Source organism: Fusarium verticillioides, chromosome 1, assembly GCF_000149555.1.
Source record: "Fusarium verticillioides 7600 chromosome 1, whole genome shotgun sequence".
In the NCBI taxonomy this organism is placed as follows: domain Eukaryota; kingdom Fungi; phylum Ascomycota; class Sordariomycetes; order Hypocreales; family Nectriaceae; genus Fusarium; species Fusarium verticillioides.
The window spans coordinates 3786760-3802622 of NC_031675.1; the positions used below are offsets into that span (position 1 = coordinate 3786760).

General features: G+C 48.2%; 7 protein-coding genes across 9 annotated transcripts; 4 read left to right on the forward strand and 3 right to left on the reverse strand.

Annotated features, from left to right (window-relative positions):
- The first annotated feature begins 70 nt into the window (after window positions 1-70).
- Window positions 71-3379, forward strand: FVEG_00817 (hypothetical protein). Its single transcript, XM_018887433.1, has 3 exons — window positions 71-1008; window positions 1062-1490; window positions 1542-3379. The coding sequence occupies exons 1-3, from the start codon at window positions 159-161 to the stop codon at window positions 3227-3229; spliced, it is 2967 nt and encodes a 988-aa protein (XP_018743195.1). The 5' UTR covers window positions 71-158; the 3' UTR covers window positions 3230-3379.
- FVEG_00816 (STE/STE20/YSK protein kinase) lies at window positions 2076-6194 on the reverse strand. Its single transcript, XM_018887432.1, has one exon. It carries the CDS (start codon window positions 5931-5933, stop codon window positions 3417-3419), a length of 2517 nt encoding a protein of 838 aa, XP_018743194.1. The 5' UTR covers window positions 5934-6194; the 3' UTR covers window positions 2076-3416.
- A 192-nt stretch (window positions 6195-6386) lies between these two features.
- Window positions 6387-7620, forward strand: FVEG_14739 (hypothetical protein). Its single transcript, XM_018903710.1, has one exon. The coding sequence runs from the start codon at window positions 6733-6735 to the stop codon at window positions 7240-7242; it is 510 nt and encodes a 169-aa protein (XP_018743193.1). The 5' UTR covers window positions 6387-6732; the 3' UTR covers window positions 7243-7620.
- A 327-nt stretch (window positions 7621-7947) lies between these two features.
- FVEG_14738 (hypothetical protein) lies at window positions 7948-8502 on the forward strand. The gene has a single exon (XM_018903709.1). It carries the CDS (start codon window positions 8064-8066, stop codon window positions 8418-8420), a length of 357 nt encoding a protein of 118 aa, XP_018743192.1. The 5' UTR covers window positions 7948-8063; the 3' UTR covers window positions 8421-8502.
- Window positions 8503-8661: 159 nt separating this feature from the next.
- FVEG_00815 (hypothetical protein) lies at window positions 8662-11653 on the forward strand. Of its 3 annotated transcripts, XM_018887431.1 has the most exons (3): window positions 8668-8889; window positions 8948-9293; window positions 9356-11638. In XM_018887431.1, the coding sequence occupies exons 2-3, from the start codon at window positions 9285-9287 to the stop codon at window positions 11369-11371; spliced, it is 2025 nt and encodes a 674-aa protein (XP_018743191.1). In that variant the 5' UTR covers window positions 8668-8889; window positions 8948-9284; the 3' UTR covers window positions 11372-11638. The 3 variants fall into 3 exon arrangements, with proteins under 3 accessions (XP_018743190.1, XP_018743191.1, XP_018743189.1); XM_018887430.1 differs by having other exon boundaries at window positions 8662-9293; window positions 9356-11653; XM_018887429.1 differs by having other exon boundaries at window positions 8948-11638.
- FVEG_00814 (U6 snRNA-associated Sm-like protein LSm2) lies at window positions 11038-12314 on the reverse strand. The gene is made up of 4 exons (XM_018887428.1): window positions 12147-12314; window positions 11933-12080; window positions 11761-11863; window positions 11038-11707 (listed from the first exon to the last, which is right to left on the reverse strand). The coding sequence occupies exons 1-4, from the start codon at window positions 12158-12160 to the stop codon at window positions 11676-11678; spliced, it is 297 nt and encodes a 98-aa protein (XP_018743188.1). The 5' UTR covers window positions 12161-12314; the 3' UTR covers window positions 11038-11675.
- Window positions 12315-12405: 91 nt separating this feature from the next.
- Window positions 12406-15862, reverse strand: FVEG_00813 (Cullin 3). Its single transcript, XM_018887427.1, has 3 exons — window positions 15423-15862; window positions 13088-15363; window positions 12406-13035 (listed from the first exon to the last, which is right to left on the reverse strand). The coding sequence occupies exons 1-3, from the start codon at window positions 15486-15488 to the stop codon at window positions 12858-12860; spliced, it is 2520 nt and encodes an 839-aa protein (XP_018743187.1). The 5' UTR covers window positions 15489-15862; the 3' UTR covers window positions 12406-12857.
- Window position 15863: the final 1 nt, after the last annotated feature.

The window sequence follows — 15863 nt, forward strand, 5'->3', positions numbered from 1 at the left end:
GCTCGGTGAGGGTGGGGTCAAGGTGAGTAATGCTTTCGAGCACCTAAACCTAAGTAATTAAAACACCGGGCAACAATGTATACCTCTATCGAGTTTTCAAAGTTCAAACAGCATGACATTCGGTGGACAGCTCGCCAGATTAAACTGCACAGACTAGAATGGACGACCTTCTCACTCCTGTGAGCACAACCTACCTCAAACCTCGGAATGAGCCTGAGCCACTTTTCACAGAGGTTAAGCCAGCTTCTACCCAAAAGAAACCAGCCAGCATCAGTGACAAGTCGACGGCTGATGAAATTATCGATGCATTAAAAAGCCAGCCAGACTACGATACACTCACTTCGGTACTGAATGTTCTAAATAACCCAAAATCTGCGTCAAGTACCTTCTCATTCTCAACACCGAGTCCCAAAAGTGCATCTATCGTCCATTTGCTGGCCTCGGAGATCGCATCAAATTACTGGACACTTTTAATTGAGGGAAACATCGAAGATGATACAAAGGGCAAAACAGAACTTCCACGAGATGCGGATCTTTTTATCGGCTGTCTACGCAGTCTGACAGGTCTTAACGCTGTCATCACACAACTGCGGGTTCTCATTCAAGAGTCACGGCAAGGAGGGAAAGAAAGGAAGAGAGTAGACTTATCAATCAACGCCGGTATACTGTTGAGTATTCTATCTTCCATTATTGGTAGTGCTCAGTCAATCTCCACGATATGGAGCTCCTCGACCAAAGGAATCTCCAGTGCCGCGCTGCAAAGAGTTCAGAGTCAGAAACTTGCATCAATTCTCTCAAACGGTCAAATTGTGTCAATCGCAGCGGAAGCCTTAGAAGTCATGGGACGCGATTCAGTCGGCGACGAGATTCACTGGATTGCTGACGGACTAAAATATAGTAGATGGCTGGGAAATGCTATTGTGTCATGGGTTCATTCATCGCCTGAACCCGATGGCATGGCCTTCGCGTGTGAGTTGTTCCAGAAGTCGCTGTCGCTGCAACATTCAGGTAAGGCACATAAGAACTCTATTGACTGATACTTGCTGATGCTTATGCCTCAGAAAATCTTATCAAAATCGCAATCGATGGACTTCTTCTTTCTAAAAGAAACTCAATTTCTACATTCATCCAACTTGCTCTCAGTCAACATCGAACCTCTAGGAAGGTATTCCATATTTTACTTCAGCACCTCTCGCAGAAATACCTGAATCGTCTGAGCCTGGAAGACACACACCCTGACGACAAGGTTTCTGCCGTTGCTGGGCTTCTCATGGAAGTCGCATTGAACGACGAAACGACAAGAGATGTTCTTATCAACTGGTGTGCATCTTCATCAGGTGCTGGTGTTGGCGATGGAGTAGGTATCCGCAGAGCTGTCGTAGCTGCACTCGCACGAGACCGAGAAGCGATCACTACAGTACTGGATAAAAGTATTGCCCAATTCGGAGATGACCTGTACATGAGACATTCGGCAATGCTTCAGCAAGATGGTAACGACTATCGCCACGCAATTCATCTAGATACTTGCTGACATTTTGTAGCGCACACCCAAATCCTGCTCCTTGCCGCTGGCTACGTACACAGAGTTTCTCCAATGAAATTGACGCTGCTCATGCGAGTAGGCACATACATGAACGCCATCTCCAATCGCATCGGTTCCACACAACCCAGAGCTCAGTTTCTAGGGTTGGTAGTTGGGGAATCGTTGTCTGCTTTGATCGATGATAAGAAGCAGAGGCTCGATTTCAAGATGGAACAGACAGAAACAGAGGAAGCGCAGCAATTAAAGAGTTTGACCAAGGTCTCTGACCCTGTTGGCCCTATCGACCCTATCCTTTTCGACCACGCAAATGAGACTGTCCCTCAGAAGCGAAAGCCTTCAACGCCAAGCGAGGCTCTTCAAAAGAAGTCCAAGCAAAAGAAGAAGCCTGCTCTTACCGAAGCCAAGCCAAAAGCCATCATCGAGGAGATTGATTCCTCAGAAGAGGACGCCGATCTCGCCCCTTACCCGAAGGACTCTGACCCTGAAGACTCGGATGATGACGCAACACTTGTACAACGCAACAAGCCCAAACCGCCAGTTTACATCAGAGATCTCATATCGTATCTCAGAGACTCTGAGTCATACGACAAACAGGTGCTCGCTTTACAGACGGCTCCAATTCTCATCAGACGCAAGGCCAATTATGGAGCAGAGGTGAGTTTCCACGCTTATGAGTTGGCTGGGCTTTTGGTGGGTATACAAGACAAGTTTGAGATCGAAAATTTCGATGATTTGCGGTTGCACGGTATGGTAGCGCTTGTTGTCTCTCAACCTAAGACTATGGCCCCATGGCTTGCTCGAACTTTCTTCGAGGGCGACTATTCCCTCCAACAACGGACATCAATACTCATCACGTTGGGTCTGTCAGCCCGAGAACTGGCGGGTTTCGAAGTATCTCAGCACCAGTCGGCTGCTGCCTTCCCCTCGAAGCGGCTACCTGAAAAGATGGAGCAACTTTATATCGGCTCAGGAAATGACAGCAGCACCCTACCGTCGTCCCAGCTGAAAGCACTACCATCAACTGCTCTTGAGAATATCTCACAGTTGCTGACATCTTCATTCCTTGCCCCACTTACTGCAGAAGCAGCCGATGCCAATACAGGCCCTGATGTTTTGAAGCTTCAAAGCTTCACGGCCCGCTACAAGTCCAAGTCTATTTCCAAACCTCGTATGCGTGCTATCCCCAATACGACTGCCGCTTTGCTTGCGACGTCCTTCTTCTCCCCACTCACAGCGCATTTCCAGGTCGCGCTCCGTTCTGCCAAACCAATCATACTCAACCATGCCCTTCTGGCACTCTACCTACAGACGTTAGGCATTGTTGTTCACGCCGCTGGGCCTTCCACACTTTCGCTGCCACAGTTAACTGCGGAGCTATGGGATCTGCTTCTGGGCGTTCGTGTGCATGTTTTTGGCGATCTCGGCGCCATGAAAGGGTGGCTCGTGGCTATGGCGTCCCTGCTGGAAGTGAATGGCGGCGACATGCGTCGACTTTGTGAAACCCAAGGCAGAGAGGTGATGGAGACAAGAGAATGGGTCGCAATGGTGTTCGAGAAGACTAGAGGAGAGGATGGTGGGGAGGAGAATGAGGTCAAAATGCTGGCGGCAGGAGTTCTGATCAGGTTGGGAGAGGCCATCGAAAGGTACCAAGCTTTGCTAATGGGAGACCTGGTCGGATTCCAATAAGCTAAATGCAAGAGCTTGGTCAATGAGGGAAAATTTTGAACATTCTATTCATGGTTTATTATGGCCATATCTTGTATTGCACAATATCCAGCTTTTAACCGATTGTCAATGTAACGGGAAGCCATTTCCAAACGCCAAGGTCATGCGGGGTCATATTCAGAGTTCCCATATACATTCGTGAACGTTTTCAAGGGGTCTCAATAGACTCCATCCTTGTTGTGCTCGCTCTTCGAAGTGGAAGACCCGACAAGTATGTATTCGCGTGGCTGAGATGATCACTTAGGCTCATGGCCATGCGTCGAAGCTCCTCCTTGACATGTTCTGATGAGGCCTGGCCTTCCATAACTTGGGGTGAGGGTGCAGTAGGTGCAGGTGGGAGGGATGGCTGTTGTTGTTGATAAGATCGAGGGAACTCGTCCCGAACTGGTGGCCGATCTAGTTGAGGCCGAAGTGGAGGAGGTTGAAGTTCAGGGGCGGCAAGCGTTTGAGTAAAAGATTCAGGGTCAGTATCGGCGAACTCGCTAAGGGAGTAGGGCCTTTCACTCGGGGTGCTCCCGTCGGTCTGGGAAGATTGGGGTTGTCCCTGGGGTTGATACAGGGGAACCTGTGTTTGCTGATAGGACATCTGAGGATCATGTCGCTGGGTGTTATTCAGCGAGAGGTCCGCAACGGCATTTGCAAACTCAGAATCATCAGATACATAGATGGATGGTTCACGTATACTGCTGGGCATAAGGTAAAGAGAGGCGTGCTTTTCTAGCTGGAAAGGATCAGCCCCTCCTAACTCCGAGCCAGCCAAGGATCCTACGTCCGAGTGTGATGTGGACGGCCTTGTATAGTCGCTCATAGGAATGGGATCAGCTAGACCCATGTCCAAGTCAATGAGACTGCCTGATGACGCTCGGTTGTTGACTGGTGAGGGAACCGCAAGGTCATTGAACTGCGCCGAAGGCTGGATTGGCTCTGTCGGAGGGTGGATCAGGCGGCTGGTACTTGGCCCTTGGTCATCGTTGAACGGAAATCTGAACATTTCCGGGTTTGCTGAGGCGGGAGGGGCCATGGAAGGGAACTTCCAATCTCGTGTTCTGCGGTTGTTGTTCATCATATCTGCCGGGTCACTAAGTGGTGGTTTGTTGTAGGAGACATCTCCAAAGTCATAGTCGGTCGATGCCCTGGGATCTCCAGCTCTAATTGTGTTCAGGTCAACAAACTCGGAGAGATTGCTACCGTCTAGGGACATGTCAAGATCAATCAGGGATTCTCTCACTCCAGGAGACTGAGATGAGTCGTCTCTTAGAGGTAAATCCGACGCAGGAGGCGGGGGTGGAGGGGTGAAATCGGCAACAGGCGGAGGAAACGGACGGCCATAATATGCTCGTGAGTTGTCCTCGTAGTTCGATATCGTATTTGGGTCAAATAGCTTTTCCAGCGGTGCTTTGACGGAAGGAAGGTGAGGTGGCGGACGTCGACGTGATTTCGGTTTTTGGGTTCTAGAAGCATCGTCGAATTCATCCTGCTTGAAGTCGACGTTGGAGCCATAGACATCAAACACAGCTTGAGCGTCGCCAGTTTGGAGCACCTGTTGATCGAACGCAGCGGTTGTACTGAAGTTCCACTCATCATTGTCCAAGGCCAAGTTAGCGAGGTCAGATGGGCCCTGGGCTCCTCCCGCGGAGAAGAGGGACTTGCGAACACCACCTTGAGCTTCCCACAACTTGTAGCCTCTAACCAAGTGTGCCAAGCTCGAAGCAGGATAAGCATCCTGCGTGTTGAATATGTAACGGTGTCTCTGGATTTGTTCAATTGGTGGGCGTTTCTTAGGGTCATCAACCAAGCAGTACGCCACGAGGTCTTTCAACCCTTGGGAATATCGGTCGCCATCAAGTCGAGGGATGTGTTGTTTGAGGTATGAGCCTAGTCTGTTGAAGTCCATCATGCCTGCAGCTACGCTTGGTGGTAGACCCGATGCAATTTCATAGACCATGGCGCCAAAAGCCCATATATCCACCTCAGTACCATAAGATGCCGCAGGGTCGAACAGTTCCGGGGCCATCCAATGGGGTGTACCAATGACCGTTGAGCGCTTGTCAAATTTGGTTTCAATAACACCAGCAACTCCAAAGTCACAAAGCTGGACGTTTCCTTCCTCCGTGACCAAGATATTGGCACACTTGATGTCTCTGTGGATAATACCCTGACCATGAACCCAGTAGACAGCTTCGGCTACTTCGCGCAAAATTGGAATAATCCATTTTTCCTGAAGGCCACCCGGTGAGGTTGGTTTCATGAGGGTAGCCACGCTGCCTCCAGCGCAATATTCTGTAATCATCCACATGGACTGCCCGACAGGAAGAGCATCGATAACATGATTGATGTTCTTGGCGCCACTATTGCTGAGCAGTTGCAGGGCACTGATTTCCTTGAGCAAGTCGCTATATGTATCGGCGAGTTTCGGGTTAACTGTGTCACTCTCTTCAATGTCGATGATTTTGACGGCAACCAGCTGATTCGTTGTTAGAGAGGTGGCCTTGTAGACCCGGCCAAAACTGCCTTTGCCAATAAGCTCTGAAAGTCGATACTGTGGAGGATCCTTTCCGACTTTTGAGCACTGCTCGGCAACCACTTTTTGCATTTTCTTTGCATCTTCAATCGCTTTCTGCTTTGTGGCCGAAAAATCCGGCCCTCTGACTTGAAGCGACGACATAATGATGAATGTTGTGAGGCCTGTCTCGGGTTACTTAGCAGGGGATGTGTAACTAAGCTAAGATCGCTTGAGCTTGTTATGGCTGGTTGGTTTACTTCATGATAGCCTGGGCATGTGATGCATGTGAACGAAGATGGAGATTGCGCTGAGTGCAAGCTAACAGAAAGAAGGGGAGGCTTGATGACTGGAGGCGAGCTTTTTTTTTTGTTTTCTTCTTTTGTTTTTGGCGATGTCGAAAGCGTTGAAGGAATTGGGTTTGTTGTAACATTCAATGTTGCATATTTGGAAAGGGGGACGCTTTCCCCAAGTTACAGGTTACGGTGGTAGCCAATGAGCGGACTTGACAACGCTGTTGTGGGGCAGACGCGATTGGCTCATACGGAAGACAGCCTCAACTCCAATTCCCTTCAGTTCGCCCTGTGTTGGCGTTAGCGGCCAATTGCAATCATGATACGATAATGAAACTAGAACTGTTACATTCCCAGTCAGATACAAATTTTTTTATTTTTATTTTTTATTTTATTTTTTTAATTCAGAAGGCCAATTCTCATAGGTAATTTATTATCCTTCAAAATACCCTTCAGTCATGTGCCTGACGTTTGTCCTTATCTCGATTTCTTTCATCGTTATTACTGAGTCGGTTTCTTCTTCCGCAACACCAAGTGTAACTTGGTCGGGATAAAGCAGTTCGCATTCCGATAGTCATGATATTGAAGATTTTTACATTCCCTTAACACACAATATCTCTTTGCGGTTATATCCATCAATAATTCGGGCAAGACGACTCACTTCAGCAGCCATGGTGTTTCAGACAACCGCCCAGATACAGCACACGTCGCCTATCTCCTCGACTGCTGCAACCCCAAAAGCCATAGAGATGCTCCACGACCATGTTTTTTTCCTACATTGTAATCCTTATATGTCCAAATTCGAAGTCATGCCCACTCCGGACCCTACTCCATCGGTTCCTGACACACTTGAGGTCAAACCTATCGCAGCACCAGACTGTTATTCAGTCACAGACCGGATTCATACCTTGCCAGCAGGGCTCTGGGATTCCGATGTTATTAGTTCATATGAGTTTTTTGACCTGGAAAGCGGTGTGTTTGTGAGAACGCGAGGGCCAATGGGTCTGGTACTTGAGACTGTTTGGAAGATTGAAGAATCTGAGGGTGGAAGCCTGGAGATCGTGGAACAGGTTTCTATTACATGCTCTAGGCTGATCATGGGTATGATCAAAAGCTCATGTGAGGCTGGATGGAAAGGGGTTCATGGAAAGATGCTTGAGAGGATAGCAGAGTCTTCATAAGCGAATGCTTTCAACAATACCCCGAGAACAATAGCTGGACGGTAAAGCCAGGTATGGCTCTGAAATGTGGCGATATCGTACTGGGAGTTGTTTCCTCCCAAGGTCGTGTCTTCAATGTTCACCAACAATGCTGCCAGGCCTCACGGAGCAAGAAAATACCAGACCTTTTGATAGGGTGTTACTAAACTTGTCCTAAGCTTATACTAAAGTCACCTAAGTTATTTTGTCACTTAATTAGGATCAAGGCCCTGAGTTTTCTTTCCTCCTCTAGCCAGGCACCAAAAGTAGCTCTAAGACCCGAGTTCACGACAGATGTAGTGCCTACCTTATGCCCTTGCAGAAATCATAGGTAGCTTAAGGAGAAAGTATGCGTTCCGGTTTTAGTCTCGCTTCCCTCACATAAGCATCATCCCAGGCAACAGTCGTAAACTTCAGCCCCAAGCAGGCAACAACAGGAACCTAACAGTCCAAGTGAATTGTAACCTTTTCTTAGATTGGCCGCGTACCAAAGTGGCAAAGTCAGCTCATTGATTATACCAGTAGGTTGCAGCCAAGCTCTTGCCTAGAATGACTTTACCCTCGTGAGTCATTCTCGAAGTTTAACCCCAGTCTCAAGGCCATCATGATCATACCGGCCAGGTATAAAAGGAGCGCCTTCTCCAAATATCGCTTCCTCTTTTTCCTTTCTTCTTCTTCACTTCTTCTTTGCCATAAGGCTCGGATAAAAGTGTAGTAACTGTTCTTGTTGAGGCTAACCCCTCAACACGGGTCATACACTGGCTCGATACTGTTCTGATTTTTGGGTTATTGGTGATGGCTCAATGGCGCTTGCGTGGTTGACTCGTTACCAGAGTGTCCTTGGTATTACACTGTCTCCAAGTGATGCGCACATCTTTGTATTTATCAGTACATTCATCATTATGCTTTCATTGCATCTTGGCTGGTATATCCAGCGGTGCGAAGAAGGCCACTTCTGTTGGAGATCAATATGGTATTACTTTACGTTTAGAGCAGCCGAAGCTCTGGAGCGAGAGCTGTGGCGGGTTGTGGCACATTTGTCACCACCAAACTTTTGTAGACCAGGTTTGGATCTATGTCGAAGTAACTCAACTCTCGCGGTTTGTCTGTTGAGGAGGAACAGCACATTTGCATATCGTAGTTTGGGAAATAAAGAATGAATTTGAACTGAAATCTTGCGATATGCTGCACCAGAAGAAAAGTGTAGCCGTGAACGCTGGAATACTTGAGATAACACGGCGGTTATAAACATAGGTAGGTAGGTACACAGTCAGAGGCTTACCTAGACGTGGTGAAGAGAGGCACACATGGATTTGCTCTCTACTATCGTCACGTGATCGCGCGACACCCACTTTGCCACCCTTCGCGGTTTCGCGTTAATAAGAGGTTCAAAGCATCCCACTTCATTTTTGGTTGGCTGCTGATTTTCCAGGACATCTTCGCATGCTTTCTTTGCCTTTTGTTCATTGGCTTGACGACAACTAAATTACCAGGCCCTTTTTTTTCAGTTCTTCTATTGCCAAAGACAAAGCCAATACTCACTGTTTCATTGGCTATCATCATGGTGGCACCGAAAAAGTCCAGCCAGTCTCATACACCGAAGAAGACTATCTCACATTTGCCCAAAAAGTCAGTCAAGGCCAATCAAAGTATCCTTAGCTTTTTTAGCAAGGCTGAAAAACATGAGGCCTCTCTGTTTCTTGGGGCTGCACCGGACCCTATTGAGCACGAAGATCTCTACACTGCCGATGACGCCAACGACTCGATCCGATGCAACGAGGCTGAATCACCCTACAAAAAGAGGAAACTGAGCGAAGAGCCCGAACAATTGCCCAAGATCAAAGTCTCGGTAAAAGCTGAGCAGGTGGCCAGGGCTGAAGACCGATCCTCACCCGCCAAGTATGATGGCGAAACCTCACGCAAATCAACAAAATCCAAAATCAAGACTCCATTCGTAATGGATTCGGATAGTGAGGAGGAGTCTGAGGACGATATTGTGGCCACAAACAACAAGCCTGAAAAGAATGGCCAATGTACGGAGCTTTCCCCGCAAAACGAGGTCCAGACGGACGGTTTTACTAAGATCGATGAAAAGAAGGAAGCAGATATTACCACACAAGCCTTGAAACGGGAAGACTCAACATACCAACAATTCGACGATCTCGGAGAAATAGTAGACGAGGAGTTCCCGGACCTGGCCGATCTCGAAGGGGAGGAAATGCGAGTAATGCGTTACATGAGAGAGCAAGCTAGGTTAGAAGCGGAGGAAGCTGGGATTTCAAGCGAAGACCTGGCCGATGACCCCCTTGATGATGATCATACGGCAGAGTGTTGTCCCATATGTAGCGGGAGCCTGGCAGGGATCTCCATAGATGAAGCAACACGGCATGTTAATTCTTGTCTTGACGGACACCCGATCCCGTTGCCGAAACCGGAGCAAACGACACCAAAACAAATCAAGTCGGAAAACCCAATTTCAGCGATTCCTATCTCGACCCCTGAGGTCCCTTCGGCCGACGTCAGCAAAAGATTTGCACGGGCTGCTGTTCCCAGGCCCGGTCAAGCGAACCCTTTCGAAGTTATAAGTTTTGGCCCGGCACCAAAGTCTGCTTTCTCGAAGCTCATGTCCAATAATGTTGAGGATTCAGCATGGCAAGAGGCTGCTGCTGCTGAGCACGCTTCCCGAGGAAAGCAAGCATATGAGAGGACGTGCCCTTTCTACAAGATCATGCCCGGATTTTCTATTTGCGTAGACGCTTTCCGGTATGGCGCCGTCCAGGGTTGCAAAGCATATTTCTTGAGTCACTTTCATAGTGACCACTATATCGGCCTTACAGCAAGATGGTGTCACGGCCCTATATACTGCAGCAAGGTCACGGGCAGCCTTGTTAGAAATCAACTTCGTACAGCGGCAAAATGGGTTGTGGAGCTTGAATTTGACAAATCCTACGACATACCAGGGACAGAAGGCGCGAAAGTAACGATGATACCGGCAAATCATTGTCCGGGAAGCTCTCTCTTCCTTTTTGAAAAGACTATGAAGCAAGGCCCCAACAGCCGTGTTCAACGCATATTACACTGTGGAGACTTCCGAGCTTGCCCTGCTCATGTCAGGCATCCTCTTCTCAAGCCAGAGACTATCGACGCGATCTCTGGAAAGTCCAAGCAACAAAAGATTGATATCTGCTACTTGGACACTACGTATCTCAATCCACGATACTCCTTCCCACCCCAGAATGATGTTATCAAGGCCTGCGCCGATCTTTGTGGCTCATTGTCTCCTGATCCCAATTGCAAAGACGATATTTGGGAAAAGGCTAGCGGTCAAGGAACTCCAGCAGTCAGCAAGTTCTTCCCAAACACGAAACCGGATGAGAACGCAAAAGTGGACACCAAAAAGAAACACCCTCAACGGCTGCTCGTAATTTGCGGAACGTACTCTATTGGAAAAGAACGCATATGCATCTCCATCGCTAAAGCACTCAAATCCAAGATCTTTGCATCACCTGGCAAGATCAAGATCTGCAAACAGCTGGACGACCCAGAGCTCACGGCACTCCTTACATCTGATCCCCTCGAGGCACAGGTGCATATGCAGATGTTGATGGAGATTCGTGCAGAAACTCTTCAGGAATACCTAAACAGCTATAAGCCGTACTTTAGTCGTATTGTAGGACTTCGGCCCAGTGGTTGGAACTTCCGACCAGCAGGCAAAACCATCGGTGCGAACACACCACCTGGCAGCATTCATACTCAGCAGATCCTTCACGACAAGGGCTGGCGAACACGATTTGGATATAAAGATTTTATTCCACAGAGAGGCAGTACCAAGGAAGCCATGTGCTTTGGGGTTCCTTACTCAGAACACAGTAGCTTCCGAGAGCTCGCCATGTTTGTTATGAGCTTGAGAATAGAGAAAGTCATTCCAACAGTCAATGTAGGGAGTGAGCAGTCAAGAAAGCGCATGAAGGGTTGGATAGACCGCTGGCTTTCAGAAAGAAGACGGGCTGGATTGGTGATGCCACTCATTGAAGGTCAAGACGATGATAGGGTGTCAGAGCAGGAACTCTGGGATGGCAAAGCTGGTAAAGCCGGCGGAGCATTCTGGTGATCGACTATGATGTGAAGCGATTTGTGCATTATTCTCTTGAGCGGGAGTTCCATCTGATGACCTTTAATTTTTAGATACCATGTTGACCTATCAACGTCTTCGATCGTTTCATGACTCTCTGTTCTGTATAATGTTTAGAAGGGAAAGGAGCATTCAGTTATCCGCATCAGAAGCAAGCGCCTCATGGATTCTCTCTGGTGATCATCCCGGTCTCGACGTAATTATCATTCTTTCCGTTTACCATAATAGTAAGAGTCAACTCCGAAAAAGTTTATCTTGCCTCTCATCCATCGCCTTGAACAGCTCATTTCGCCTTAGCTTGTTGAGCTGCTGCTTCTGTAACACATGTGTTAGTATACCGTATTGACTTTCTTAAAAACGCAACTTACCCCTCCGTGTAGCATCCTCCAGCAGCTGTGTGTCAACTGACGCGCCGGGAAGATGAACGTATCTCACAACTGAGCCTCGGATAAAGACGTTCTTGACAGAGCTCTGTGGTAATATTAAGTCAGATGTCAAGTTTCTTTCAAAACGCCCAGGATAAGGGTATAGTCGACATACAAGATGAGGGTATTTGAGCTCCTCAACAACCTGGATGTCATCGAGCTTGATATTGAGGTACTGATCCACGCTCTTGAGAATTCCCTTTAGTTGAATGTCGTTCTTGAGCTCTACAGTGACCTCATGGTCGATGAGTGTCTTGAAAAAGCTGTATGAATAGCGTGTCAGTGTGCGAACAAGGGCGTTAACCACATAGAAGATAGTTCGATAGTACCTGAAAAAGAGCATGGTGTCGGTAGCTTTTTCGCGCTTGAGGCTTCACGCAGGATAAATCGACGATATTTTGGGGGTTCACGAGTGTTCTTCTTGTCGTTTCAATCGGGTTTGTTTCTCGAGCGAGTTTCTGTATCGAGGAAGGCGCTTAGATGTTTGTTTGGTGGTGCAAGATCTCCATCATGATAGCGTCTACAGTCAAGGCATCGTTGAGTATGATCACGTGACTATTCATGATTCACCAGCAACTCACGTAATGATCTCGAATCAACAGCAACAAATCATCATTAGCTTCTGTAATCTGTGGCATTTTTACATGAACATTGCTTTGGCATTCATACATCTGCCCGGGTGAAGAGTCGTGCTCTGGTAGTTCTGATTGTCTTCTAAATAAAACCCACTGGCCATGAACCAAGACTGACTGAAAGCCAAATCCACTCGCGCTGCAGGTAAGACTTGTAAATAATCATACGTCTTTGTAGACCTCAAATCCTCGCTTTAATCTTTGGGGGATTCTCGTATCCCCTTCTTAGCAACAAATGTCCGACCCTCCTCGCACGATTTCCCTCCCTTGCCTTCCATAAGCAAAAGCTTCCATGTGCAACCACGCTATGTATATCAATAGTGTATGGATCCTATCATTCCAACGCCTTGCAAGACTGGGAAATGCCGATTCGTTTTCTTTCGTGATTCGTGAGATTGAGCTTGTAGTCTACGCCACATAGCGATACAAAGTTGGCGCGTCATCTTCATCAGGGCGCTCAAGATATTCTCTTGCGATGAGATCCTCAATACGCTTCTTGATGAGGGCGACCTCGGGACGGAAACTGCCGGAGAGTTGTGAAAGAACTTCACTAGTGAGCTGCGAGTGAGAAAGCTCCTTTCGAGATCTACAAGAGTTAGTAACCAAAGCTGGCAGTAAGATTTAGACTTGGAACCTACTTCATGATTCGCACAATTGCCGCATCGACAACGTGAGCTCTGGTTTGGTTGTTCTTTTCCTCAGTGTTCTTTCGTTCCGTATTATCTTCGACCTTGGAGACCGCGTTGATGATGGGTGCTTTGATTCGTATGGTCTTACTCTGGAAAGATGCATTGAAGGAAAACTTATCGCCTGCTTTTACGGACTTGTTGGCAGGATCCTTCATCAACACGCGAGATTTGGGTGCTACAGCAATAGCTGTCAGCGTCCTCATGAGATCTGGAGTTGAGATGTTGGTCTTAGCTTGGATCTCTTCGAAGGTTAATGACTGGCCCTCCCCAAGGTCGTTGAAGAGAAGCAAGACAACCATCGCAAAGGTTGGTACGTTGATCTCGTATCTTCGCTCCCGAGAGAGCGGGCCGGACTTTCCAGGGATGGCCGGAAAGGTACATTTGACATCTGAACTGCCAGTGGTTCCAATCCAGGTGAGCTTGCGTCCATTACGGTTAGTTAGATAGTACTGCTCAAAGCTCGCCTGCAATCGTCGCAGTTCAGGGGGATATGTGCACGTAACACGAGATCCTTCGCCAATCTGCGTAGTCCGGCCCATGACCTCGGGCGGCCAGTAGTTTGTAGTGAGAACGTTGATGTTAAGGTCGATGGTTTTGCCGCTGCCATCTCCCAGGTCACGAATATGGTCACGGTAGCCGCTAGTCAGCTCTGTTGACGTGACAAGATCTCTGAACATGCCTTCAAACTTGCTGGTGAACTGTTGGCCGAGTTCTTGTTTCATTCGGGAAATGATCTGCTTTTCAACGTCATGGCTTTCGGACTTTCCGTGAAGCAGGCGTCTTGCCAGATGTCTCTGGTAATATGTCTGGAACAGATCTCTATCCTGGAGGTATCGAATCAGGACGATAGCTTTCTCTAGAACGATATCGACTTCTGCCTCTGTCTTGCCTTTGATGCCTCTCTTTAGGTTGTCATCGATAAACAGAGAGACATACTCAGAACTGCGGCTGAACATGTTGATAAAGTCAGAGAAGCTCTTGGTCAATGCACTTTGGATAATAAGATCTCCTTGGAAGCAACGAGCCCAGAGGTTATCGAACTTGTCCTTCAGACGGAGTACATCGTCTACCCATTTGATCGCAGCAGCTGTCTGCTGCGCCGCAGGATTTAAGATCTTTGTCTTTTCCCCTTCACCGGCCTCGTCTCCTTCGCCATGACCAGACGAGAAATCAGTGTTCTTCAGTACCTTCTCAATCTCCAGGCCTAGCTCAACCACGCGACTTTGTAAAATGTCTCGCAAAGCAGTCTTCTTTGAATCGACCCTGGAGATGAGCTTGTAGAGAATCGAGAGGTCATCAATCTTGTCATTGTCAATCATCCATTTCAGGCCGCTCCCTTCAAGAGCCAAAAATTCGGACAGGTGCTTGACTATGAGTTCTTGATCGATAGTTTGCGTGACTTTGGGTAATGTTTCTAGCTCGATTGTTGTTCCGCATCGATCGATTTCTTCGTTCAGTCGCAGTTGGGTGTGTCGCAACCAAGCTCCAGCATCCGATTCGCGTAGTAGTTTCTCACACTCGGCGGCATAGTATATCTTGCTGTTCTCGAGGAAGCGAGGTTCGAATACTGTCATGTACAGTTTATCGTTTTCCTTCTCTTCTTCGGTTTCGTAGAGGCTGCTGAGCATTCGACTGCAGCTTCGAATGAGATTTCTGTCGATGATGTCTCCTTCGCGCTCCATATCGATCTGGTCGAGGACCACTGATATAAGTATGTCGATCACCTTGCTCTTTGTGTTGGTGTTCAGCGAAGACCGTAGAATATGATCACGGAAAAGCGCGATGGTGGTGGCGAAGATGGGGGTTCGTTGGGCCTCGAGCTGCGCGTAGCCCCTATCAAGATACATAAGAATATCGGCGGTCATGTTCATTGACATGTTGTGATCTTCCCAAGTATCACGCAGCCCTTTGAGAAACCTCTCTCCTGTCTGCCGTCTCTCATTGACGGACGTCGTCGAGGTTCGTTCGGCGCCAATGTTGATCAGGCTCTTGCTGACGAGTTCTCGAATCTTGGGAATAACATGATCTGCGAACCACTGTTCCTCGAAAGCTTTGACCCTATCATAAAGCAATTCGCCTTTCTTCTTGAGAACCATCTTGTACGCGGCTCGGTACAGCTCCTCGAATGACAGTCGGCTGCAGTTCTTCATGTGAATGTCGCGCAGGGCTTCATCTAGCATCTTCCAGCAAGCCTCGAAATCGGAACCCTCGGCAGCTTCATTTGGCTAAAGGCAAGGTATTAATTCAGGATTCAGATACTAACGTTTCAGTACATCGAACTTACACGCACAATGCGACGAGGAGGACGAATCCTTCCCCGAGCGCCGGCTCCTCCACGTCCCGAGATCATACTTTATGGCAATATAGTTGGCGATATCGCCCCAGGTGAAAGTTCAGGTGTCGCAGGGTTTTTATGTGTCGTAGGGGAGGATGGAGCTCTCTTGCGTTTTCCGCGTTGATCCTGAGTCCTGAATATGGTGGGGTAATGATGGATGCAAGTTGTAGCCTCCAGGCGGGGCCGCAGTGAATGGCGAAATCGGCGAATGAATAAAGGAACGAAGCGGCAAAGACTACCTACCTTAAGTACCTAGGCACCTTAAGTCGAAGAAGGGTTCAGGCGACGAGCCCCCGGGCGCTCGGTAGAGAGAAGGCAATGAAAAAGACGGAATCCCCGGGGCACTGGCAAGGCACGGTTTGAGAGATGGCAAGCTCAAGTTGGCGAGGC

What these genes read in the sequence shown, in the direction of transcription:
- FVEG_00817 (XM_018887433.1), top strand. Translation starts at nt 159, where the DNA reads ATGGACGACCTTCTCACTCCTGTGAGCACAACCTACCTCAAACCTCGG. An exon ending in GCTGTCGCTGCAACATTCAG is followed by an intron (nt 1,009 to 1,061) that starts GTAAGGCACATA and finishes CTTATGCCTCAG; the next exon opens with AAAATCTTATCAAAATCGCA. An exon ending in GGCAATGCTTCAGCAAGATG is followed by an intron (nt 1,491 to 1,541) that starts GTAACGACTATC and finishes GACATTTTGTAG; the next exon opens with CGCACACCCAAATCCTGCTC.
- FVEG_00816 (XM_018887432.1), bottom strand. Translation starts at nt 5,933, where the DNA reads ATGTCGTCGCTTCAAGTCAGAGGGCCGGATTTTTCGGCCACAAAGCAG.
- FVEG_14739 (XM_018903710.1), top strand. Translation starts at nt 6,733, where the DNA reads ATGGTGTTTCAGACAACCGCCCAGATACAGCACACGTCGCCTATCTCC.
- FVEG_14738 (XM_018903709.1), top strand. Translation starts at nt 8,064, where the DNA reads ATGGCGCTTGCGTGGTTGACTCGTTACCAGAGTGTCCTTGGTATTACA.
- FVEG_00815 (XM_018887429.1), top strand. Translation starts at nt 9,218, where the DNA reads ATGGATTCGGATAGTGAGGAGGAGTCTGAGGACGATATTGTGGCCACA.
- FVEG_00814 (XM_018887428.1), bottom strand. An exon ending in AGCTCAAATACCCTCATCTT is followed by an intron (nt 11,864 to 11,932) that starts GTATGTCGACTA and finishes ATATTACCACAG; the next exon opens with AGCTCTGTCAAGAACGTCTT. An exon ending in GGAGGATGCTACACGGAGGG is followed by an intron (nt 11,708 to 11,760) that starts GTAAGTTGCGTT and finishes CATGTGTTACAG; the next exon opens with AAGCAGCAGCTCAACAAGCT.
- FVEG_00813 (XM_018887427.1), bottom strand. Translation starts at nt 15,488, where the DNA reads ATGATCTCGGGACGTGGAGGAGCCGGCGCTCGGGGAAGGATTCGTCCT. An exon ending in CTCCTCGTCGCATTGTGCGT is followed by an intron (nt 15,364 to 15,422) that starts GTAAGTTCGATG and finishes CCTTGCCTTTAG; the next exon opens with CCAAATGAAGCTGCCGAGGG. An exon ending in GCAATTGTGCGAATCATGAA is followed by an intron (nt 13,036 to 13,087) that starts GTAGGTTCCAAG and finishes TAACTCTTGTAG; the next exon opens with ATCTCGAAAGGAGCTTTCTC.